Raw genomic sequence first — 26,986 nt, 5'->3', positions numbered from 1 at the left:
AGACAGCTCATCCCAGAGCAGGAGATGCATCAAGGAACCCAAACTTAGCAAAGGAAACTCCCAACTCAACAGATGAGTTTTAAAAGTGGGGACAACGTCTTCCAGGCTCCTGAAGCCTGCTAATCAGATGTTTGTATGCAAATGAGTAGAAACAATAACAAGGAAAGATGCTCTCTGTCATGCCAACACTCCCAGTGAAGGACTATAAAAGCCCCTGTGCATTAGCTGTCTTTCAAACTCAGGGGTACCAAGTTTGCAACTTTCCAGCAAAGGTAGCACCAGCACCATGGTGGACAGCTGTTGTCCTGGAAACGCCATGGCCATTCCAGCTGTGCCCGCCATCTCCATATGCCCAAATGGTGGCAACTTCCGAAATGGTACCTGTTTGCCTAATTCCTGGCGGAGTAGAATGTGGCAACTTGTCACATGCCAAGAAAACTGTCAGTCAGCCGGCAGTGGCCCCCGTGGCTGTGAACTTGCTCCTTGCCAATCTACCTGCCTTCCAGCAACTTCCTGCATGGGTTTTGTTTGTCAACCCACTTGCTCCTGTATAGCCTGCTATGAATCGGGCACCGGTCAGTCTCCTTGTCTGGTTAGCTCTTGCCAGCCCTCCTGCTTGGAATCCACTGGTGGTCAGGCAAAGTGCTGTGATGCCAGCCACTGCCAACAAAGCTCCCGCTGGGAACCTGCGTTCGTGTCCAGACCGTGCCAGGCAGCTTGTGGCCAATCAGTCTGCTGTGATACTAGGTCCTGCCAGCCATCCTGCTCTGAGGTAACTTCCTGTCTTGAAACATCTTGCCCACCAACCATCTGTGCAGCTAGGCCGTGCCAGTCAACTCGCTGCCAAGCAGGGTCATGTCAACCCATTAGTGGTGAAGACCAGCCCTGTAAATCAACTTATTACCAACCCATCTGCTACATTTTCAAGACTTGCCAATCATTTCCCTACGTGCCTGTTCCCTGCCAGCCGCCAACTTGTGCATTCAGCTCTTGCAATCCTACTTGCTGTGTGTCCTCCCCTTGCCAGGCACTGCACTGCCAACCAGCTTCTTCCATGTCCTTCACCTGCCAACCAGTGGCTAACTGCCAGCCCTCTTGTTCTGTAAAGAACCCTTGCAAACCAGCTTCCTGTGGCACCGTGCTTTCTGGCCAATCAACTTGTGGCAGACCCACTTCCAGCAACCAAAGTGGCTGCAAATCCCCTTCCTACCAACCAGCCTGCTGTGTGACAGGTTTAGGCAGATCGTCCGGTGGTGGCTCTGACTGCTTGCGAGCAACGCCCCCGCAGCTCTGCAAAGTCAGCACCTACTTGCCGACTTCCTGCCAACCCAGCTGCGCACCAGTTGTCCAGCTTCTGTAAGGCAACATGTGGTGGATGGAGCACTTGTCACACCTCCTCTGAGATCTGCGGCTGTCTGCAAGTGCAGAGCCGCCTGGGGACATGCCTCTGGCCAAGCACAGATGCTGTGTGCCTGCTAACGTTACTGAGCCCGGCCCCATATGCTGTCCGGGTGCTGACAAGGAAACCTGTCGGGCCACTGGGAGATGCTTCTTAACTGAGGAGAACCTCTCAGCATGATCCACACGATAGCTTGCATTTCCTGATGTCCATTCATTTCACTTTAGCAAAGCCTTCTTCCCAGTTTTTCTTTTCATGCTGCCCAGTCTTTAAAAAGACTCCTTTGCTGGCAACTGCTAATTAAAATGTGACTGGTTAAGCATGATGAGTGTTTTCCTTCCTTTCAATACACCCCTTCGTAGATTTCCTTCAGGGCACATTTGAGCATGAGGACCTTGGGTCTGCATTTGTCTGCAAGAGCAGCTCGTGTCTAGGATTATAGGTGCTCAAGCTGGCTTCCAACTTTTATGCCACCAAGAATTCTTCTGAGTTGAGAGGCCTCAGTTTCCCCACAGTGAATAGACTTAAGAAATCAAAGGCACAAATGGTCCAAGGTAGCCATAGATTAAAACAAACATGAGCTTTCAGCCATGGAAAATACTTCAGGATTAATTCACTTAAAACTGGTTTAAATGATCAATTCACCTAATGGCCAATTGAAATAAAATTAAAAACTCTTTAGGAAAATTTGGCAGTTGTTTGTTTACTATGTTTTTGACTTTTTAGGAAACGGTTTTAAAAGCAATTAGTCTAAGGGACTTCTGATCAAGTTCTATATTTCTAGTGTGTAACTACCGAATCTAAACATTTCAAAAATGACTGGGTTGGCGGAAGATTGACAGTGTGTACTTGTAGCAATGTTGCAGAGCCCTTCCTCAAGGGGCTCTGGAATCCCCCTTCATCAAGGGTCTCTGGGTCTGTAAAATGATGTAGGTCTGAAACCCCAACAATTTTCACACAGGTTAATAGGGGGACACATATGAGGATGTTTACGGTGGCATTTCTGTGACAACATAGCTCTAAAGGAAGTCTGTTGTCCACTACTAGGAGAGCAGGTGGGTAACAAGTGGTGATTCCTTCCATGAGGTATTATACGAAGATCGGACAAGTAAGTTTGTGAACTTGTTGCAACAATGTTGCTAACCTTTTTTTGATATCAGAGGGATTATTCATTATGAATTTGTACCAACTGGACAAAAAGTTAACCAAGTTTACTATTTGCAAGTGCTGAAAAGGCTGTGTGAAAAAGTTAGACAACCTGAATTTTTCGCCAACGATTCATGGCTCTTGCATCACGACAATACACCAGCTCACACGGCACTGTCTGTGAGGGAGTTTTCAGCCAGTAAACAAATAAGTGTATTGGAACACCCTCCCTACTCACCTGATCTGGCCCCCAATGACTTCTTTCTTTGCCTGAAGATAAAGGAAAATATTGAAAGGAAGCCATTTTGATGACATTCAGGACATCAAGTGTCATACAACGACAGCTCTGATGGCCATTCCAGAAAGAGTTCCAAAATTGCTTTGAAGGGTGGACTAGGCACTGGTGTTGGTGTATAGCTTCCCAAGGGGAGTCCTTCGAAGGTGACCATAGTGATATTCAGCAATGAGGGATGTAGCACTTTTTCTAGGATGAGTTTGGGAACTTAATTGTCTGACCTTGTATTTGTCTGGTTCTCCAGAGAAACAGAACGAATAGAATGTGTTTGTACGTATATATGTGTGTATCTATATCTATACCTATAACTATACCTTGCAGATGAAGTCTCCAGGCTCTTTGCTGGAGAATGTGCATTAAACGAAATAAAAACAGCTTCCTGTAGGAGGAGAATGGGACAGAAGGAAAACAGGAATTAAATCAATTCATATGTAAGTACATAAATAAAAAAAAATAAAAAATATAAGAGAGGGAACTTTCAAGGACCAAAAATGATGTGTCACCTAAGGAATATAATTGACTCAATTAATTACAACTGAAGTCTAAAGTCCAAAAAGAAAATTAAAAAGAGAAGGAAAGGGAGAGAGGGACTTTTGGTATCACAAAAGAATTTCCATGGATGAAATGTCTTCCAGAAGTGACATTTTAATGAGTACCCTATTAAAATTCTCGCTCCCACGTCTTACATGGACATTTCAGTCATGTTAGAGGAAGGATGAGGCTTTGGGAAGTGGGATGCATCTTACCTCAGGCCTGAACAGAATTTCCAACAATGTTCCTTACATTATACGTTTAAGGAGTTATCTTTCCTTAAGTAATTCGCTTATTGATACCAGAATTCTTGACATACTTTGCAATAGTTTTTTGACCCACCTAAGTCTATCCTATTCTTTTTATTGTTCCAATTATGGATTTCTCTGTTGTACTGGCAAATGCTGTCATTGGCCATCTGCCAACATGCAAGCTGCACATTTTAAACACATTAGGTGTAAAAGGTGTGTTAGGAAGCCTTGTATCTTTCCTATGCTTGGCAACAGTTTAAATAAGAGAGCATTTATTGGCTGATTTTAGGTTTGCTAGGACTTGTCCATAAAACATCTGAACCTCCCATTATAAACAATGTTCTGCTGAGCCTGAACATGCTCATAATTAAATCTCTATTTACACTTATGTCTTGCAAATCTTTACTTACACTTATGTCTTGCAAATCAGTTCGTCAAATGACCCATTTATTTGCATCCTCATTCTGTGACATCCTTATTATTTTTATTTGAGCCTATGCTTGACCATCTCCAGAGAAGGAGCCACTCCACCTCCACAGGAAACACTGCTTCTCTGGACAGCTCCAGAGAAGAGTGAGTTTGCACTTATTTTTGCCAAAATTACTATCTATTGCTCCCATGACTGGTCTTGTTTCTTGACCCTATAAGACCACACAAGATACATCTACTCAACCTTCTGCAGACAGATATTCCCATATTTTGAGACATTGGGGCATTTCCTTCCCACAAAGGTTTTCTTTTCTCTTGGATAATTACCACCAGATACCTCCATTCTTCATTATGTGATTTGAATTCCAATTCCACTCTCAGGGGTATTGCTCTCTTCAAAGCACTTTCCAGTTATTCAATATTCCTTTAAAACGAACATGATCAGAGCCTAACTCAAGATCTAGCTATTTTCCAAGCAGCCCAGGATGTGGAGTAGCCATCCTTTTCTTATGAGTATAGCCCCTATTTCTCCCGGTCATGTCTGCCTGATGATGTAATTAAGTACTATTCTTTAAGTTAGATATCGCAGCCCTACTAGGAGATTTGCTGGGATTTGAATGATTAGGTCCCTATTTAGTGAGGTGGCATCTGTCCTCCAATAGGGAACACTTGTGTCATTCTTCAAATGGTTTTCTGGTTCCTGTGTTGATATTCTCTGCTCCTGCCTTTGCACGCCTGTTAAGTTCACGTCCCTACGCCAGTCATACTGATGTCCTTACTGTCATCGTATGGAAGAAAGAGTTCTTCAGGTTTAGATTTAACATCAAGTATATGGTTCTTTAATTTGAGTTCAAGTTAGCCATAGAGCTTCTTTCCTAGCAAACTCCAGATGCTTTGAGTATCTGCAGAAAAGACTATCCAGTGTCTCTGCCTCAAGCTGTCTAAATTTCTCTATCTGCAGATTACCCTTCATTTTCCTTGAATAATGTCTATATTTGTTTATCGAAGTGGGAATCATTATAATTATATTTCTATTTTTTTTAGCTTTTTTTAAATTTAAATTTAAATTTAAATTTTTTAAATTTATTGGGGTGACAATTGTTAGCTTTCTTTAAAATTAAAGTTCATTGGGATAACAATGGTGAGGGTAAATGGGATCAAATATACGGTGACAGAAGAACTGACTCTGGGTGGTGAACACACAATGTAGTGTATAGATGATGTATTACAGAATTGTACACTTGAAACCTACTGTGTTTTCTTGAAAATAAGACCTCGCTGGACATCAGCTCTAATGCGTCTTTTGGAGCAAAAATTAATATAAGACCCGGTATTATATTATATTATATTATATTATATTATATTATACCGGGTCTTATATTAATATAAGACCGGGTCTTATATTAATTTTTGCTCCAAAAGACACATTAGAGCTTATGATTCGGCTAGGTCTTATTTTCGGGGAAACACGGTATGTAACTTTACTAACCATCTTATTTCTGATTCTGAATCCTGTATTTTCTACATAAGTTAGTTCAGAGCCTGTAAGATTCCTATTTCTTTTGTGACTAATTTGACTTTGAAATTGCTTCTTTTGTTGTCATTTCTAAAAGTTCTCTCTCCTTAGTTAAATGAAATCTATTTCAGAGTTTGGGCTTGGAATCTAACATTCTTTCTTGTTTCAAGCATATACATAAGAAAAATCCCAAGGTGCAATTTCTGAACCACGAACTATGGGAGACATTCCAAGAAGCTTTCCAGTGATGAAAGAGCTGAGCTTTCTCCAGTTTGAATGGACAAAACGAAGACCAAGACTGGTTTTCCGACATGAACCCCTATTCTTTCCCTAACAGTATTACATTCACTGAAGTGCCTAACCTAGAGATTGACATTCATGTTTGATCCAAATCATAAGAAAAATATAACTCATGGGAGGGAGGGAAGGAATATGATGAGTGTGAACAAAAACAACAACCAAAAAATAAGAGTCCATGCAACATTCTCATGACACTACATCACTGAGGATTCTTTTTTTGGGGGGGCTGGGGGGAAGAGAAGAGAAAGGTAAATAAATCCAGTCATCCCAAAATACAGTTATGGTAGAGATGAACTAAAATGCAAATTTCCTCATGGATGTTCACGTACAGTCATACAAGGGAGGATGCACGACAAGTGGGGGCTCCAGGAAGATACCACCCAACACTCGGACTATACATTAAAAAGGGCCAAAACCAAATCATGTGAAGTCACCTTAAAAAGAAGGATATCTTCAAAGTCTGAGGAATTGATTCAGATCTGATTGAAGACATAAGCAATGTGCAACTTAGCTGAGGGTGTTGGTGTCACAGAAAGTCAGAGTTAAGACAGCACTGAAAGAAATGCTGGCACTGCCCAGCCACGCACTGCTTGGGGGAGAGGGAGACTTAGTTGCAGGACTGCTGTCAAGTTCCACGGGCGAGAACTACTGTGAAATAAATGCATCCAATGCCATTTAGTGTCTTTAACTTCCTGTACTGTTTCCTTGCTCATGTGGTCGCTGAGAAGTTCCTGTTAGAGTTAATTCTCCTGTAAGGAAGTTCGTAAGTAGGCGTCCTCGTTTTATGGGCTTGGCTAACTCATGGTGAGTCTGCTCCAAGAAGAGGCTTCACCCTCGGTGTGTGAACAAAATCAGGTCCAGAGTCTGCCAAGCTCAGGGCAGATCCTTGATAACTTAATGGAGGCTGTGAATTCCGCCCCGAATGCCTTTTGGAAGACAGCTTTTCTTTTTTCCTCTTCAAGGGAATGCCTATTATGGCAATGTGTATGTTTTCTTTAAAGCATTGTGTATTTGGATGCTTATGAACTTCAGAGAATGATAACATGTCAGTAAGCAATCAATTAAATAATGATGGGGCCAGGCAGAGTGTTTAGGGATCTCAAAGACTCTCAGGCATGGAAGGAATCCTGACACACTTCCTGCCTCTGGTCGTCAGTTCCAATGCTTGGATGTCCAGTAATAAAAAATTCCTACATCCAGGTCCACTCCATCCTTGGGTAGCTCTTTTAAAGAGTTTCTCCACATTTCAGGTTATACTCATTCTAGGTGCCCTGAACTTTTTCTCCATCAGAAGCATCTGTGTCTGTACAATCAGAATGGCATTTCTGAGCACTTCTCTACCCATATTAGCTCTGCTCTCTATTTCACTGCCCTTTGCCAGGGAGTCACATTCCTTTTCCTCTAGATGTGGCAATTATCTTCCTGCTCTGTAGAACGCAGCTCCAGTCAAGAAAGCATTTCCCTGACTGGTTAGCACACATCTTAAGAGAGTTGCAGAGACTTAAGAGAACAGTCCGAAGAATCTGCTTTTTAAGATTCTTAGAGGGAAAAGGGGAACACTTTTCCAAGGCTGAGATCGTGATTTTATTGCCAGAGAGAGGCAGCAGAGCAGCAGCTGGTACACTGATCTACAGGAAATAAGGAAGAAAAAAAAAATCAAAGTGAAGCAGGCTCCACTCCACTGAGAAGCCTCACAATAATTAACAGGATGTTTGGTTGTGAACAAAGCTGGCGGAGTAAGATTATTGTCACGTCTATCATTGACAGGTCTATCATTTAGGAGAAAATTCCAGTTTGTTTCCCAACATGGCTGTACAAATTTATACCACCCTCCACCCGCTTCCAACATGCAAGAGATTCTGTGGATTCACATCTTACCTAAATTATTAATATTGTCAGACTTTTAAATTGTTTTTCAACATGGTGGTGTAAGTTGGACTCTTGTTGAGGTTTTGATTTGTATTTTCTTCATTACTTCCCATTTTGAGTATTTTTTCACATGTGTATGGGCTATATGTTTCCTCTAATGTAAAATTCCTAACCATATCTTTTACCCAATTTTCTATTGAGTTGTTCATGATTACTGGTTTGTGGGAGTTGTTTCCTTGTTCTGGAGACCAATCCTTCACCTCTGTGTATATTGTGTGGGACAAAAGAACTGGGCAGTCAGCTCATGAAAAATAGTAAATACCTGTTCTTTAGTAATAAATAGTTACAGCAACAAATAATTAATATAATTTAAAAATCTGTTTTATCCATATTTCATACCCAACTTTTATTTCATGATATTATTGAATTTTGTCTTGTATCATTTTAGCTGATCAAACTTCCCAGAGTTTTACCTATTTTGTTCACTTCTTTAAAGACAAAACTTTTGGCTTTGTTGAAATCACTACTTCTTCTTTGTTTTCTGTTTTATTAATTTCCACCTTTTTTTTTAAGTATTCATTTTCTTCTATGTTGGGGCCAATGCTATACTTTTCACCTAATTTCTTAAGTGAAGCATTTAATTCATTAATTTTGAGATTTTCTTCTCTCCTAATATAAAGAGAGAAACATATAAATTATCCTCAAAACATTGCTTGGTCTGCATCCCATGAGTTTTGATGTCACATTTTATTATCCAATTCTATACATTTAGACAATTCCTCTATTGATTTTATTCTTGTGTTTTTAACATTTATCCATTTTCCGCACCTATCTTGGTTCTGTATGACACAAGTAGGAAGGGGTGCTACTGGCATCTAGTGGGTGGAAGCCAGGATGCTGCTAAACATCCCTTGACGGTCATGACAGGGCACGTCTACCCCATCAACAAAGCAGTATCTGGCCCAAAATGTCAATAATGCCAAGGCTGAGGAACACTGATTTAGACCAATATCTAAATAAAATCAACAAATATTACTACCTCAACTTATCTTCTTCCCCTGTTATGAACTAGGCAGTCTCCTCAGAGAATACCAGGTACGTCTGGGCTTGATGCGTGCTTCAGCTTCTGAGCTCACAAAACTCAGAATGGTGTTTTGTAGAGTCTGTGGAATGGCTCAAAGGTAAAGCTTTCATGATGTGCTTAGCTCAGATTCCCAGGACCGTGTCCATACTTCATTTCCGTGACAATGTTCTGGTTAAGAGAAAAAAATGGACTGAAAATTTAGGGTTACATGAAATACGGCCGAGGGCATGTGTTTTACTCGATCCCTTTTTTATACTCCACACTCTATGTGGTGCAATGAAAGAGACCATCCCAGAATGCCAACCCCTGTCATCAAAGAACAGGTGTCTTTAGCTAAGCCTCTGGCTTATGTGCTAGCACAGCACCAGGAATACAACGGATCTTAAACATGGAGGGTGGCTCTTAAAGCCAACCTACTGGGCTACACATGCGTGGTCACACTGTTAACTGGAGGGCTGACTTGAGGTTTTGGGACTAGGTGGAAGAACTCACGTGTAAGAGAAAAATGATCTGCATATGGAAAGGTTTACTTTCAAAGGTACACAGACAACGAAAGCCCACATCTCCCCAGTATTCAGACCTCTGTTTTCTTTGTGCTTGTAGTAAGCTGTAAATGTAAGATCTCAGAGCTAGAATCAGAGACCCTAGCCCTTGACCAAACTCTGTCCATAACTAGCCAAGTGACCTTTATTCATCTGTAAGAGGGAGGTGATCATCTTGGCTCTGCTCATTTAGGGGTCACTGTCAGGCTCAGAATAGATAATCCTTGTGAAATGAAATAGGAGTGTAAGGCCTTGAAAGTAAATGCTGTACAAAAAGCAAACTTACAGCATAGGCTGGAAGATAGCAAAGACTTTATAGGGAAGGAACCAGAGAAGCTTCCCACAGCTGGGAAGACAATGCAAAGGGATCATAGAAAGAGTGAAATAAGACAGAAGAATAATGAGTGCATTAGAAAAAAAATGACTATAAAAAACTAGTACATATGGAAGAAACCTAAGAAGCCTACATAATGATTTGTGCTTTAGGTTACTTAGAGGGAAAGCGGTGATCATGCTTGCAAAGCAGACACAATGCCTGTAGGCCAAGGAGACCTGAGACCTGCAGCTATCACAGACATCAGGCGCAAGTAAAGACGAACAAACTCAGACAGAAGTGGACTGCATCTCACCACACTTACTCACAGAACCTTTTAAATAAGCATATGACTGACAGAAAGATGGTGGCTGCATGCTGGATTTTGGTAAAGCCTGGGGATGGAGCTTGTGGCAGTAACTCAAGAGGGGACAGGCTGTTTGTCAGGTTAGTCTGTGTCACAAGATTCCCTGGTGGAAGGATCCTTAGCAGGAAGGCTGGCAGCAGCTGGACACACAACAGCTGGATCCACAGCAGGTGGGCTGGTGGCAAGGGGAGCAGCACGAGTCATGGTACCAGGGATGGAACCTGGACTCCTGTTCAGTGGTGAGCTTTTCAGAACCTGATGATTCCTTCTGTTCTGGGACTTTTATACATGGTACCTCCCAAATTCTGGACCAATAAGCAGGACTTTCCCTGTTGTTTTTTATATTGTTTTCCGTATTCATTGGGGGAGTTAGGAAGCTGGTCCCTAAGTGCTATGAATCTTCAGAAAACAAGTATTTAATGTGTTTTGTAATTGAGAATAATTCATAGAAACGTTTTCAGATAAAAGGAAGGTGCTCACGTCCTCTGCAATGTTCTCCTTTGCTCACACTCTGGTCGTATGAGATGGTCCCTGATGCCTCATGAGGGTCAGTGCACGTGTCCTCCCAGTTTCATTTCTCCAGCTGACTTAGATGGGAAGTGTCCCCATGGTGACGGGCATGGTGCTGATATGTTCACGGTGACAGGTGAATCCTTGCTGAGTCCAAGTCTGTTTCCCCACAAAAGCCTGACTGACTCTCGGCCACTACAGGGATCTCTCTGGGGGAACCTGCCCCACCTGTGTGGCCCAGTTCTATCATGGGCACCTGGATAGAGGATGTTTAGCACAATCTCTTCCATATTTAGCACAGCAGAACCGACTAAGGGGGTAGAGGCAGAAGCAGTACCCTGAGACTCTTTTTCTTTTTCTTTCTTTCCTTCCTTTTTCTTCCTTCCTCTCTCCTTCCCTGCTTCCCTCCTCTTCTTACTCCTCTCCTCCCTCCTCCTCTGCGGCCACTTTCTTGTTCTTCTTCCTTTCCTCTTCCTCCCTTTCTTTCCTCTTCTTCTAGCAGCTGTGTTTGTCCACCACACTGAAGAACCCAATAATGGATTTGAGTGGAGAACATCATAGGAGGTAAATGAGGTCTTGAACACCCCATCCACATATGTTGAATCCTAGTGTGTTCAGGCCAATTTCTAGCAGCCAGATCTGCATCTTTATGCCTAAGGGCTCTTTTCTTGCAACAACAGAAAGTCATGGTCCCTGTGCTGTCACACTGAGAAAAACACTCAACCAGTGCGTCCGGAGGGTTGCTTTATACGGACTCAGCTTCCTCCCTGCTCAATGAGGGTAATCCTAAAGGGTGTGTTTTACAGCGTTTCTAATATGTTCCCGTAGGTATACGCTTCAGCTGCACATTGTGATACTGGCTTAACAGTGTCTCTTTCCTGTATCACCTCCACACTCTCCAACCAGTGCGACCTGCATGCTCCAGATAAACTACATTCACTTGAATCTTTCCTTCAAAGTAACTTCTGGGAGAAACCACACTGTGACATTACTGCCTTAGTCACAATTTCTTCATCTCTAACATGGGAACATTCATGCCAGCCTTGAACATTTCTTCAAGAGTGAAAGATATGTACATAAAGCATTTAGTGAATACCTAACAAATAGTAGGCCACCCCAAACACATTTGTTATTCACCCAGCAAGGAACAGTAGTCAGCAAAGTTGGTCTTGGCGACCTCTTAGAGCATCCCAGATACACGGTCTCAGGAGGTGGTGCGTTAGTTCATCAGAGGTACTGCTACCACTTCCAAGGAGGTGACTCCAGTCCCAAACTCTTCTATTTCTCTCAAAGCCTGTATCAAGCCTTACCTCAGTGAACGCCTGGGCAGCATTGTTAGTTCCGGACCCAAATCGCCAGCCTGCTGTTTACCGTGACCACTATGAATGCACAAGCTCTTCCACGTTTCTTTCTCACGTTCTTCCGATTTCCCCTGAAACACAAATTTTTATTTCTCTCAAATGCTTCATAGTGGACTCACAAAAACACAGGAGATTGTTCTGTTTCCTTGGAAGGTTGAGATATTATGGATTACTAAAGTCATACATACCCATGCAGAGTTTCTCAGGCCCCAACTTTTTTCTTACTAAATTTTCTTAATACTATTTTGATCAGAGTGACAAACTGCCTCAAAGTTGGGGAACATAGAATGTTTTGCAGGAAATTACTTAATCCCTTTGTAGTCTAGTCAATAGGTACTCAGGAGAAGGAGGCCTTACAAGAACTTGATTTGCATGATAGCAGAGAACAGATCTCTTTCGCGGAGGCTCTTCCTTGTGAGGACACACTGGATGCTCACAAATCTAGGACGCAGATGAAAGCAAGCATGAGTGGCTGGACAGCGCCTGAGACAGGAGAGGATCCTGAACCCACGAGAACTCCACAACGCAGTCCCTGCTGCCCTAACAGGACGCTGAAGGTGCTGAGGTGTGGGACACGGACTTTGGGGGAACATTGTAAACAGGCGTTACCTGCTTACACATACAAGAGAATATCACTTCCATTGTTAAAGAAGAAACACAAATGAACATCTTTTTTTTTTTTTTTTAAGATTTTATTGGGGAAGGGGAATGGACTTTATTGGGGAACAGTGTGTACTTCCAGGACTTTTTTTTTCCAAGTCAAGTTGTCCTTTCAGTCTTAGCTGTGGAGGGCACAGCTCAGCTCAAGGTCCAGTTGCCATTTCTAGTTGCAGGGGGCACAGCCCACCACCCCTTGCGGGAGTCGAGGAATCAAACTGGCAACCTTGTGGTTGAGAGGACATGCTCCAACCAACTGAGCCATCCGGGAACTCAGCGGCAGCTCAGCTCAAGGTGCCATGTTCAATCTTAGTTGCAGGGGGTGCAGCCCACCATCCCTTGTGGGACTTGGAGGAGTTCAACTGGCAACCTTGAGGTTGAGAGCCCACTGACCCATGTGGGAATGGAACCGGCAGCCTTCAGAGTTAGAAGCATGGAGCTCTAACCGCCTGAGCCACGGGGCCAGCCCTCAAATGAACATCTTGCTGGTTTTCAGCCGCAGGGTTCTTCTAACTGTTTTGAGATAGGAATGTAAGTGCCATTGAGCAGGAACAGAAGACACAGCCTTGGGTGTGAGTCTGTCCGTCAGCTGTGTAACATTACCCCATGAAATGTTCTCGTAGGAAGAATGGAAATGATTATTTGTGGGAGACTGTATGAGGCTCAGAACGCGTAATGCATGAGCTACGCAACATGTGCATGGACTCTTACATCGGGAACGCTGTACAATGAAACAACACAACAGGGATGCATGACGGTACAGGATTTACTGAGAAATATAGATAAGACTCCTGCATCTAGGGAACCGATGCAAGGTGATCATGAAAAGAAGACAGCAGGATACGAGAATCATGAGTACCTTGAAAAAGAAAAATGATTGTGAAGATTATCAACAGTTGCAGAAAACCTATGGAACAGTTACAAAGATTTGTTTTTCTAAGTTACATCGTGAGAAACGGTAAAGATCCTGACTTCAGAGTCAAAGCCAGACCGTAACTTGGTACTGAGGATGCACGAAGCTGGCACATGACCACATACACGGGACGAAGAGAAGTGGGGAGTCCTCTGCACTCCAGCAAGCCGATTCAGAAGCTTCTATCAGGCAGATGAGTCACAGAAATTGTGGCAGAGAAGCTAGTTTTCAACGAAGTCTTGGAAGTGAATTTGTTTCCAAAATGGCAAGTCAGTTAACAGAAGGAGTTGTGTGCAGTGGTTGTTCTTCGGTGAGGTTATCAGCAGGAACAAGGCTGGCAGCAGCTGGACACACAGCAAGGGCGACAGCAGGTGGTCCTGCAGCAGGTGGTCTGGCAGCAGGTGGGGCGGCAGCAGGGCTGGCAGCAGCTGCTCACACAACAAGGCTGGCAGCAGGGCTGGCAGCAGCTGGACCCACAGCAGCTGGGCTGGCAGCAGCTGCTCACACAGCAGGGACGGCAGCAGGTGGTCCTACAGCAGGTGGTCTGGCAGCAGGTGGGGCGGCAGCAGGGCTGGCAGCAGCTGCTCACACAGCAGGGACGGCAGCAGGGCTGGCAGCAGCTGCTCACACAGCAGGGACGGCAGCAGGGCTGGCAGCAGCTGCTCACACAGCAGGGACGGCAGCAGGGACGGCAGCAGGTGGTCCTACAGCAGGTGGTCTGGCAGCAGGTAGGGCGGCAGCAGGGCTGGCAGCAGCCTGACCCACAACAGCTGGACCCACAGCAGGTGGGCTGGCAGCAAGGGGAGCAGCACATGGTGTCAGGGGTGGAGGGTGAGTTTCTGTTCAGAGGTGAGTTTCTCAGATTCTGATGAACCCTTCTGTTCTGGGGCTTTTATACCCTGGACCCCAATGTTGGGACCAATAAGCAGGACTTTCCTTGTTGTTTATGTTGTTTTTGTGTCACTGGGAAATTATCACGGAGGAAGTTGTTCCCTTTGTGTTTTGAGGCTTCTGTAAATTTCTGTTTGATCTTTTTCTTAATTGGGAATACTACTTAAGGACCGTTTCCAGAAATGAGACAGTGAGGAATCATCCCCAGCAACATTTCTGGTCATGTGACGCCATCTGGTCATGTGATAATTCCCGCAGGTTTGAGGAAGGTCAGGAGAGTTGTCCTTTCTCAGCTTTGCTCCTGTGGCCGTGTTTAGATTGGGAAGTGCCCTGAGAGGGCAGCACCTGACGGGTCTGTGGGAATGAAGCCCTGCGTGAGTCCAAGTCTGATACCTCCGAAAGTCTGGTTCAAGGCTCTAGCATGTGTCTCCCTGTGGCAATCTGCTCAAAATGTGTTTCCCAGGTCTATCAGAGACCTTGGGCAGAGGACAGTTGGAAAATCAGCACCAAAACAGGAGGATGGAGGCAGAAGCCGTACACTGGGTTTCAGAGCATCAGTCCATTAATGTCCCGTCTCTCGTTCTAGGTGGGTCAGTATCTCAGGTGAGGCATCCCAACTTGCGCATAACTTGGTTTTATAAGTTGTGGCAAACAGATGCAATGAGATGACAGCCAAGGTATATTTGAATTTGTGAATCGATACGAGAATATTTCAACAAATGTGGAACATTGTCAAGCATAAATTCTTAAATGTTTATTCTTCCTAAGTCTCTCTCTTTTCTGGCTACATATGTAGGAGTGAGATTGCTGTGTGACAGGGAAAGCATATGGTCAATAGTGGTAGAAAGAAGGAACAGTGTTTCAGGCTCCACTGCCAGCAGTGTCACCTGCTCTTTCTGGTGTTCTGAGCCTTCTGAATTCTGCTGGTGTATATCGTTGCTGGATTTTTTTTTAATTGAGGTGTAATTGACATATAAAGTTATATTAGTTTCAGTTGTAGAACATAATGATTTGATATTTGTATAATTTTCAAAATGATCACCACAGTAAGTCTAGTTAACATCTGTCATTATCTATAATTGTAATTTTTTTCTAGTGATGAGAACTTTTAAGATCTACTGTCTTAGCAACTTTCACTCTGCAATCCAGTATTATTAATCATAGTCCCCTTTATACATTACATTCTCATGACTAATTTATTGCATCACTGGGAGTTTGTATCTTTTGGCCCCTTTACCCATTTTGCCCACCCCACACACTCCACCACTGGCTACACCAGTGTGTTCTCTGTATTGATAAAATCAGTATTTTTGTTTACATTCCAGACATAAGTGAGGTCATTTAATATTTGTCTTTCTCTGTCTGGCTTATTTCACTAAGCGTAATGCCCTCTAGGTCCATGTTGTAGTAGATGAAAAGATGTTTGTTTTGGTTTTTTTCATGGCTGAATAATATTCCTGTGTGTGTGTGTGTGTGTGTGTGTGTGTGTGTGTGTGTGTGTGTACAGAGACACTTGGGTACAGGGTGGTTGGTGCATATATATATCCATTGATGTATGCGTACAGAGAAAAGGATTCCTGAGGTTCCATACAAATTTTAAGATTTTTTCTATTTGTATTTGTGCTTGTGACTGTGCACAGCATTTCCCTATTGACTGCATGAATTTTGTGAGGCTCATTTTTCTTCAAGGACCCTGTCACTGACCTTGGAAACTGTACCTTTATTTTTAAGATGAACTTCAGAGTCAAAATATTGTAGATGTTACCAGATTCTGGTTTAATGGAATGAAATATCCTTGAAATCTGCGGCCATATTTTATCATTCTTATCATTTGTGTCTGTGCCGATTTGTAAGATGCTTCTAGTTTGCGTCATCCATTAACTGTACTAGGTTTCAACAAAGATTGTGCAGCTGTTTATCTCTGATTTTATGTTCAGCCATAAGTTTTCTGTTGTGAAAGTAGAAGACATTATATTTTTGCGACGAGAGTTAAAATATTATGGAATTGTACTCAAATCCCTGTTGTGGCCCTCATCAGCTGTGTGTGGGAAAATGTAGACTATACTTACACCAATTATGAATTCATTTCTCACATACGCTGTGTTATCATCCCTTACAATTAAGTGTTTATTCGCTATCATCTTATATATTATGTCCACTTAGGATTCATCTGGAAGTGTTTTCTTTCCCTTTTTTTCCCTCTTTTACTGGTCTACAGCCAGTCCACAGTCAGATACTTTGTTAAGAGACCACAATTCTTATTTTTTCAAGGATGTCCCAGAAACAATATACTCATCACTCTTGTTAATTAATAGAGAATAGTTTCTTTTCCGTTTCTTTTCATCGGTAATCCAAGATACTGTCTTTCATTTATCTTCAGATCCCAGGTTTAATACAAACTAACCTCAATTTATAAATTGTAAACATCAAAACCAAGGTATTCACGAGAGTCATAGCAGTTCTAGAATCACGGACATGGAGCTGGTGTGTGGGCAGAAAGTGCTTCCTCTTTGCCCCACGTCATGCCCCCCAGAGAGGATCCACCCCGTAGGAGGCACTAGCAGCCAGGAGTTTGGGATAACTCGTCCCGTCTCCCTCCTCAGGTGCCCCGGGCCTGCACAGAGAGCGTGAACAAAGTGGCCACGGTGGCAGGGAACAGGCTGTGTGTGCACCCACAGCACCGGCTCCCTCCCCACAGCGGCCTCTGCTGCATGTGCTCTTGTCAGAATCCGAGAATGGTGTCGAGCCCTACTCGGTAATATCACTCATGACAATCTACCACCCCACGCAGCACCAAGTGTCCTCCAAGGGGCCACTTCCACGTGGAAGACAGCAGTTCTCCTTACTAGGACAGCTGTGTGGCGAGTGGCAGAGGCGTCCCCGTCTGCACTAGTATCCACAGCTCGCAGTGTCATTGCCTTAGGGTCCTGGGGACCATCACTTCGGACCAAGGGGCTCATCTCTGATGAGCAAGGTCAGCAATAGGCACGTGACCGTGGGTCTACTTGTCCTGCCGTACATCACATGACTAGAAATTGGTGGCCAGATAAAACATGGGAATGGTCTGTTAAAGGCGCTGCAAAGACATCAACATAGAGGTGACAATAGTGACTGATGTACGCTCTTCTGCATGTGGACTACACCTTAATCCACTGGCCATTATATATGGTGGACTCACGTGTAGGACCCCATCTATCCACATGAGTTCAGAAAGGGGTGTGTAGAAGTAGGAGGGACTGTCACGTTAACCCCCAGTGACGTACGTGGGAGTCTGGGCTTCCTGTCCCACCGTGTCTGTCGGTCTCCGGGATTGAAGCTTTTACTCCTATGAAAGGCACACTTTTGTCAGGAGACATAATACATTTTACAACTACCATGGGGTCAGTTGGGACTCCTCACATCAGTAGATGAGCAGGCAGAGGAAACAGTTACTATTCGGTGAAGGGTGATTATCATGAGGAGGGAGAGAGCAGGGAGAAGGACCCTGGATTGTAGGACGTCACTGGAGTGTCCCATGGTGAGTCCATGCCCAGTGACAGTCTGCGAGTGACAGCACCACAGCTCACCAAGGGCCTCGTTACCCGAAGCTTAGGCCTCTACTTCTTTGGGATGGAAATGTCAGTGCCTGGAACAGGAACAGAAGACCACGTCCTGGGTCTGAGTCTGTTCGTTGTTCGCTATGTGACATTGCACAGGAAATGGATTTCTTTCTGGAAAATGGAGATAGTAATCGTGGGGGCTCTTCTGCTGCTCAGCATGGATGGTACGTATAGTGTGGAATATGTATTTAAATCCCTGTATCGGGAATGCTGTACAATAAATCAAACACAATCTGGATGAATTATGATATAGAATTTATTAAGAAACACATAGGGGAGACTCCTGCATCTACAAAGACAATTCAAAGTGATCCTAAAAGAAGAAAGCCTGACACAAGGACCATGAGTACATTGATGAAGAAAATATGATGATGAAGATTATTGATCAGTTATGCACCTTTCAAAAAGTTATGAGAATTGTTTTCCCAAGTGACTTAGAGGAATCCAGTGACCCTGGCCTCAGAGTCAAAGTCAGACCGTAACTCCGTACTGAGGATGCACGAAGCTGGCACATGACCCACTTACACGGGGGGAAGAGAAGTGAGGAGTCCTCTGCACTCCAGCAAGCCGATTCAGAAGCTTCTATCAGGCAGATGAGTCACAGAAATTGTGGCAGAGAAGCTAGTTTTCAACGAAGTGTAGGAAGTGAATTTGTTTCCAAAATGTCAAGTCAGTTAACAGAAGGAGTTGTGTGCAGTGGTTGTTCTTTGGTGAGGTTATCAGCAGGAACAAGGCTGGCAGCAGCTGGACACACAGCAAGGGCGACAGCAGGTGGTCCTGCAGCAGGTGGTCTGGCAGCAGGTGGGGCGGCAGCAGGGCTGGCAGCAGCTGCTCACACAGCAGGGACGGCAGCAGGGCTGGCAGCAGCTGGACCCACAGCAGCTGGGCTGGCAGCAGCTGCTCACACAGCAGGGTTGGCAGCAGGGCTGGCAGCAGCTACTCACACAGCAGGGACGGCTGCAGGGTTGGCAGCAGCTGCTCGCACAGCAGGGACGGCAGCAGGTGGTCCTGTAGCAGGTGGTCTGGCAGCAGGTGGGGCGGCAGCAGGGCTGGCAGCAGCTGCTCACACAGCAGGGACGGCAGCAGGGCTGGCAGCAGCTGGACACACAGCAGGGACGGCAGCAGGGCTGGCAGCAGCTGGACACACAGCAGGGACGGCAGCAGGGCTGGCAGCAGCTGGACACACAGCAGGGACGGCAGCAGGGCTGGCAGCAGCCGGACACACAACAGCTGGACCCACAGCAGGTGGGCTGGCAGCAAGGGGAGCAGCACATGGTGTCAGGGGTGGAGGGTGAGTGTTTGTTCAGAGTAAGTTTCTTAGATTCTGATGAGTCCTTCTGTTCTGGGGCTTTTATACCCTGGACCGCAATGTTGGGACCAATAAGCAGGACTTTCCTTGTTGTTTATGTTGTTTTGCATAGCCACTGGGGTGTTGTCAAGGAGGAAGTTTCTCTCTCTTTAAATATTATGAATCTTTAGAAAATAAGTGTTGAATGTGTTTCTTAATTGAATAACTCATAGGAACTTTTCAGACATAAGGAAGAGGGTCACACTGACAGCATCGTTCCTGCTTTGTGCAGAATCTGGTCACATGATGGAGTTCCTCATTGGGGTCCGTACACTCTCACTCTTCAGTGTTGTTTCTTTGGCTATTCTTTGATTGGGACTTATTTCTGGGATGATGGGCATGATACTGGTATGTTTAGAGCAACAAATTGAATCCATGCCTGAGTCCAAGTCGTGTCAGGGAGGAAACACTGCTCCTCTACCCTTCTAGGTTCTTCAGGCTGGTCTAAGAATTAACTTGACAACAATTATTAACAGGGGAAAACTAAACAACAGTTTAATAACGGGTATAGCTGCTGTACACACGGGAGAGACTCAGGCACTGAGTTACTCCCTGAGATGGCAGATACTATAAGGGGGAAATTCAGTAAATCAGTAACGCAGTTAGACTTAGCTAGTTTGCAGTTTGACTCAATGCATAGACCCCTATCTCGCCACCTGTAATTAAACCTAGCTAGTTCGCAGTTAGATCCGCCCTGATATTCAGCTATTTTCTCTTTGTTTCTCCCCTCACTGATTAACTGAAGAACTCTGTTTTGTTCCCTTTCTCAAGACTACCCATACCTCGTCAGTCCTTTTAATTAACAACATCCTAACCTGGAAAGAGCAATTTCTTAATCCTCAGGCTCCCGGACACCGGAACACACATAAAGCCTCAAGCTGCAGTGGTCCAATCGTCCGGAGTCCAGAGATAACAGACCCCAGGAGGGATGTCAGCCCTTAGACATGCCTGCCTGACTCCCTGTTTCCTTTGTTCTTCTTGTGTATCTATAAAACCATCTGCCTGTTCTAGAAATGGGGAGATGGTCTTTGGACGGGACTCCGCCATCCTCCTGGGTCGCCAGCATTGGGAATAAACCTGCTTTTCTTTCCACCAACCATGTCTCTTGATTTTTAACCTTTGCAAGCGGCAGGCAGCTAGACCTTAGCACGGTATCAATACCTTCACCTTAAATGCCATCTTTAGCTAAAGTCAAAAGATGTTGGGGGTGGGGAGTCCGTTAGGGGAGGTTGCCAGGAAAAGCACAATAAACAAGGGTAAGGCTGGTGTGCGGAGTTAAGTCCCACCTTTTCCTTTGATAAGAGTGTCTAGAAATTGAATCATCTCCATCTTCTTGGGACAGAGAGGGAGATACATTTACAAATGGAGGTTTTTCTTATACATGGAAATGTCTCTTACAAAAGGGTAACTTCTACTTGGTTTTCAGAGCTTCTCCTTTGTCCACTGTATCCTAAAATATGCCTTACACCAAAGAGAAATATTTTGGGGTGGCAAATTCTGTTCCCCTACAGTCCTGCCTTTGAAAGTTCCCCAAGGAGTTTCACAATCCAGAAGCTAATTTGATCGATTCCTTTATATCTCATTGAACCAGTCTCTCAGTCCTGAGAATAGGTCGGTTCAGTTAAACAGTTGTGTCTTATTTCAGGAGGTGGGTGATGCAGCTGGGCTTCCTAAGTTAGGCCTACATCATGTGAGAAATCAGGTATATGATAAAGCATTTCTATGGAAAGAAAAGAAAAATGAAGTTTAATGTCTAGAGCGGACTATAAACCCATCCTGAGTCCGGAGGGCAGCCTTTTGAGGGAAGAGATTTCTAGATGAAGCCGTCAAAGTATCTTTTGCTGTTTGAATGTCTCAGATGGTGTCATCAGGTGTTCGGGTAAACTTTCTGAGTGGCCCACGTAGCAAATGGCACGAAGAAAATTGTCTAAACATGAGCTTTCATGGCAATTTCTCTGAAGTTTATATCAAGTGCAGGGCTTTGGGGGAAAGGAAAGTTTTAGTTTTCAATGATTACAAATCATAAATGATTGGAGAAAATTGGGAACATTAGTTCAGAGTGTCGCAGCCAGACATGGGGAAACTAGAATAATTTTGGAAAACAAAATCTGAAAAGACAATGAATAGCACTAGAAGGTAATCTCTACAAGTGTGTATTATAGTTTCTACTGAAACATAATTTTTCTCTTTACATTCACTTCCATTTTTACCAAAAATAATTATAGTAAAACTAATTTATTCTCATAACAAGTCTAGTCTTATTAAATTTGGCCTGCTTATTTATATAAGAGAGGCAAGAATAGCAATGGATCATATGTGTTCTTTTTAAATCTGTGTTACTGAAACTTTTCATAAGGAATCTTCAGCTTGAACTTCTAACAGCCTTTCAAGGGTAAGAAGCAAGCCAGATACTTGCCATTAGGCTTTGCCTGCAATACCTATAGATTTGGGGAAATTTCTCTCTTCTTGGGGTCCTCAAAATATCCTGAGGTTCTCCTTACAGCAAACTAGGACAAATTTCTTTCTCCTTCTTCACCTTTTCATGAATAGAAGATCCATTCGTACTGCAGATCTTAGCAACCTGAGCATACATTTTTTTCTTTTCTTCTTAAGTCAAGAACTTCCGCTTTTTCATGTAAAGGAACCACTTTACAGCTTCTCTTTGTCATATCTGAGTTGCCCGCATCACTGCTCTTCCACTTGGAGGCCATTATTACACTTAAGAGTGCCTTGAACACAGTCAATGCCACAACAGCTGATTTGAGAACTGAGATGCCTGCTAAGTGACTAACTGGCCAGTAGTGTACACAGCATGGATACTCTGGACAAAGGTATGATTTACATCCCCGGCAGGATGGAGTGAGAAGACGCGAGATTCATCACGCTACTCAAAATGGAGTGCAATTTTAAAACTTATGAATTGTTTATTTCTGGAACTTTCCATTTACTATTTTTGGACCATGGTGGACCACAGGGAACTGAAACCACAGAAAGCAAAACAGCAGATATAGGGGGACTACTGAAAAGTATATAAAATACACATGAATAATATAATAAATAATTACGAAGCAAATATCAATATACCCAACGCCCAAGTCAAGAAATAGAGCGTTGCTGTCACCAAGAGGGCCCTTGATGTGTCCTCTCTTGACCACATCTCCCTCCTCCCACCCTACAGATAACCACTATCCTGATTTTTAAAGTAATCTTTTCATTGATTTTCTTTATAGTTTTATCACCTAGGTACGCATCCTAAGCAATATAGTTTAGTTTTACATGTTTTGAATTTTGTATAAATGAGTCTTCCTATTTATATTATGTGTTTTATTCTTTCACTCAGTATTATGTAAGGGGGTGGTAGGCAGCCTCTAAGATGGCCCAGTGATTTCTACCTCTCGGTTTCATGGTTTTACAGAATTCTCTCCCCATGAGTAACTTGCTTCTCACCAACAGTATATGGCAGCCTCAAGTGATTAAGTTACAAAAGATTGTAACTTCCATCTTGCTAGCCAACTTTCTCTCTCACCGGCTTTGATGAAGAGAGCTGCTGTGTGGGAGAGATCTGTGCTGGAAAGCACTGAGCACAGTCTCCATTCAACAACCAGCAAGGAACTGAGGCTCTCACTCCGATGGCCCTCGAGGAATTGAATCCTGTCAACAACCACATAAGTGAACTTGGAAGTGGATTTTTCCCAAGTCAAGACTTTAGATAAGACACTAGCTAACACCTTGACTGCAGCTTTATAAAATATTACAAAATAGAGGGCCAGATGAGCTGTACTTGGATTCCTGATCGACAAAAACTGTGAGACAGTAAATATGTGCCATTTTAAGCTGCTAGATTTTGAGGTGATATTACACAACACTAGATAACTGGTACAGATTGATCTAGTACCACACAGCACAGAGATGAGGATGAAGGGATCAAAGGGTCCAGAGAAGTGGATATGATAGAATAGTTCTAGTCATAAGACCAGAAAACCCAGCCGGCGATGTTCCCTAGGAGCGGTCAGGGGGTACAGTATGTACTAAGGTAATAAGGAATGAACAGGAGGTCAGCAGCATCATTCAGCAATACAGTCGTGTCTGTTCTCTAAAGTCAGAGCTTGCGGTAGGGAGTGCTGCACAGAACCGAGCTCCCTAGCAGTAATGGGGATGGTAAAATCCCTGACTAGCAGAGGCCTGATGGCAGCATTGAACTATAAGAAGTGGGTATAATTATGTGATGGGCAGCAAGTCTGGAAAGACAACTGGGCAGAATGATGTGTGACTTACGGGGATCTATCAACATGGACAATAGAGCACAGTGTCCCTCAGAATAGGATATGTGGGTGACCAGTAAGACAGCCGTGTGTGTGTGTGTGTGTGTGTGTGTGTGTGTGTGTGTGTGACAATGCTTGAGAATAAATGAGCAAAAGACTGAGGTGAGTGATCCTAATGGAAAATCATGACCCCTCACCCAGTTTTCAGAACTAGGCTGGTTCTCTGACTTACAACACATTGATCCATGGAAGGAGAGGCCAGTCGTCATCCAGGACAAGGAACCACAGCAAGTATATATACTAGTGATTGCTCCAGTCCTGTCCCAAAGGCATCTACAGCCATTTCCTCAGGGGAAACTGGGATACCCCTATATTTGGATGATGTTTGTTACTGGATCTGAGTTGACACGGACAGTTGGCTACCATTCATAATATATGAAAAATGTTTTGAAGGGCACTGGTGATGAGAGTTGGAACACTGGTGTCTGAGATAGGGTGCCCTCAGGAACAGACCCTAAAACAGGGGCTTGAGATCAAGTAGTTTACTTGCGAGAGGATTCGAAGAATGCTGTTGGTAACCCTGAAAGTGATCTGGGCAAGGGATAGAAGCCAGTATTGAATGGTTTGATGAGCAGGTTCCTCTTATAAGCAGATGGGGTTCAATCCACTGAGGAGCTCTGGAGACTGGTACAACTCGCCCCTGCTTGAGAGGAAAGAAGCTAGAGCATTCACCACCAACTCCCAACTATTGCCCCTAGTGATGTTAACTCTCGACTACTGGCCGGAACGTGCTCCTTCATCAGGAGAAAGACCTCAGGCAGAGTTCCAGATGCTCGTTGTACAAACTATCTTTCTATATTACCATAGCATAAGGATGCAGAGGAAATAGAGGTGGAAATCCTGAAATCACCTGCTATACTCTGATCTCCGCAGAGAACAAAGGAACATTTGACAGCTAAGGATGGCAAGTCAAGAAGGAAAAATAATAAGACATGATGCTCTCATATTTGTATGCCTGGAAAATTAAGATTTATTCAAGATTTGGGAACATCTCCATGTGAGAAAACCTGGCAGAGAACAAATGCATCAATTGGGGTGATGTGTTGGGTGACAGATTTCAGAGAAAATTCATGCTTTCTATCCATTTGGGAGATTGATAGTAACATGGGGGGGGGGGGACAGTAAATTTAAAGGCCAAAGTCAGTTGAAAAATCAGTTGGAAGTGAAGTGTTACAGTCGGCCTCTCCTGACTCAGTTCACTGGGACCACATCAGGGAGGTGGGTTGACGAAAACCAGGTGAGTGCAGGTCAGGGCCATCAGCAGCAAGAACCACTAGAGCAGACTGGGCGGCAGCAGGTGGTCTGGCAGCAGCTGGGGCGACAGCAGCTGGAGATGCAGCAGGTGGGCCTGCAGCAGCTGGAGCCATAGCAGGAGGGGCGGCAGCAACTAGAAATGCAGCAGGTGGGGCGACAGCAGGTCTGGCAGCAGCTGGGGCGGCAGCAGCTAGAAATGCAGCAGGTGGGGCGACAGCAGCTGGAGATGCAGCAGGTGGGGCGGCAACAGCTGGACACACAGCAGCTGGGGCGGCAGCAGCTAGAGCCACAGCAGCTGGGGCGGCAGCAGCTGGACACACAGCAGCTGGGGCGGCAGCAGCTGGAGCCACAGCAACTAGGACGGCAGCAGGTGGTCTGGCAGCAGCTGGGGCGGCAGCAGCTAGAGATGCAGCAGGTGGGCCTACAGCAGGTGGTCTGGCAGCAGCTGGGGCGGCAGCAGGTCTCCTGGCAGCAGCCTTGGCCACAGCCCTGGTCAGAGCAGACGGAGCCACAACAGGAGTTGACCATGGTGTCAGAGGGTGGAGGGTCTGGGTGGGTTTTCAGGAAGGTGGGTTTGGAAGGTTTGGAGGTTTGCTTGCCCCCGGTCCCCTTTTATACCCTGCTGAGGGGCTGCTGTCATCAGATGCAGTGCTCTTTCCTTGTTACTGTTTGTCCTAATAAACTGGTGATTATCAAATTAGTCAAGTTTGTTTTCCTTGTTAACCCTTTCAAGATGAATGGAAAACAGTTTCCTTGTCCTGCGGTGTTAGGATTCATCCCTTCAGCTCTTCCTGAATCACTCCTTCTGGGTCTCTCTTGAGTTAGCTTCCTCAAAGGAAGCAGTCACGTGATTTCTGCCTCGAGATGGTGTATGTGTTTGCACAGCACAGCATGTGTCCCCTTGGGTGATAAAGATTCTAATAGACACACATTCCTTTTGGTGATTTGGGAGGATAAAACTGATGGTTCATTCATTGTGGGTCAGGTGAGCAGAGAAGTTTTGAGTGTGAAACAGGGCATCACTGGCATGAGAATAAGAAGACTTTTAGGACCTTTCCCCCTCTTTCCTCTGAGTCATGACCCATCTAGACTTCCTGATGGTAAACCAATAACTATCCTAAGGAGGAAAACCAAGTCATGAAATTTTGATGTTTCTTCTTTGCCCTCGACTTTACTGAGGTATACTTAATACACACACAAAAATAACTCATGTCTAATGTATACATGTTGATGAAATTGGACTTATGCATACACCGTATAACCATCACACCACAATTAAGGCAATAAACATATCCATCACCTACAAAAGATTTTTGTGTGACCGCCTTTTTTGTGGTAAGAACATTCACATAAGACTTACCTTCGTAAGTTTTTAAGTCCACTATATCGTCTTGTAAATTATAGGTACAATGTTGTATAGCAGACCTGGGAACTTACTCATCTGCTATAATTGTAACTTTATACCCATTGAACAACAACTACCCGTTTCCCACTCCCCACAGTCCCTGGAAACCAACATTTTATTATATGCCTGCTGAGTTTATTGAATAGCTTGTGTAAGTGGAATCATGCAGTATTTGTCCTTTTGTGACTGACTTATTTCACTTAGCATAATGTCTTCCAGGTCCATTCATGTTGTTGGCATGGGCCAGATTTCCTGTTCTTTTTTTTTTAAATGCTCAATAATATTCACTTTCATTAAGGTATTAGTGTTGGCATTCAAGGTGTAATTCAGGGTTTAATGGCAGGAACTGGTTGGCAGTAAGTGTGGACTTATACTGAGGTTAATATGTGAAACACCTGTCTTTTTCATTACAAGTGTCTTCAACCTTTGTCACAGATACGCAGTGCATAGATATAGACCAGCAGTTCTCAATCTCTTCTACCTGATACCAGGAGTCACATGGCTCATTTTAATGATGTTATACCTGGGGAAGAGGTGCTGAGAGGGAATGCAACTTTAGGGTATGTGGGTGGCTCAAATCAGTTCTCCCACGAAGTTTAGATATAATCACTCCTCTCCAGTGCCTGCGCCATGTTGCATTAATAACTACTTGTCTAGATCTAAGAAAGACTCTGACATTTCATC

General features: G+C 44.1%; 1 protein-coding gene, 1 long non-coding RNA gene and 1 pseudogene across 5 annotated transcripts in view; 1 reads left to right on the top strand and 2 right to left on the bottom strand.

The window, feature by feature from the left end:
- The window catches only part of LOC141568817 (uncharacterized), a 302,708-nt gene that overhangs the window by 1,954 nt on the left and 273,768 nt on the right, over positions 1 to 26,986 (bottom strand). The window contains exons 5-7 of one of the 4 annotated variants that reach the window (XR_012492029.1): positions 11,863 to 11,984; positions 6,302 to 7,495; positions 3,155 to 3,219 (exon numbers count right to left, since the gene is read on the bottom strand). This is a non-coding gene — a long non-coding RNA (uncharacterized LOC141568817). Of the gene's footprint in view, positions 1 to 3,154; positions 3,220 to 6,301; positions 7,496 to 8,322; positions 8,989 to 11,862; positions 11,985 to 26,986 lie in introns of those variants that run through there. The other 3 variants (XR_012492031.1, XR_012492032.1, XR_012492030.1) reach the window with 3 other exon arrangements.
- KRTAP29-1 (keratin associated like protein 29-1) lies at positions 15 to 1,360 on the top strand. The gene has a single exon (XM_019747742.2). It carries the CDS (start codon positions 287 to 289, stop codon positions 1,358 to 1,360), a length of 1,074 nt encoding a protein of 357 aa, XP_019603301.2. The 5' UTR covers positions 15 to 286.
- On the bottom strand, positions 18,693 to 25,425 carry LOC109455751 (uncharacterized; annotated as a pseudogene).

Source organism: Rhinolophus sinicus, linkage group LG15, assembly GCF_036562045.2.
Source record: "Rhinolophus sinicus isolate RSC01 linkage group LG15, ASM3656204v1, whole genome shotgun sequence".
NCBI classification, from domain to species: domain Eukaryota; kingdom Metazoa; phylum Chordata; class Mammalia; order Chiroptera; family Rhinolophidae; genus Rhinolophus; species Rhinolophus sinicus.
This window is presented reverse-complemented; position numbering and strand designations above follow the sequence as displayed.

What these genes read in the sequence shown, in the direction of transcription:
- KRTAP29-1 (XM_019747742.2), top strand. Translation starts at nt 287, where the DNA reads ATGGTGGACAGCTGTTGTCCTGGAAACGCCATGGCCATTCCAGCTGTG.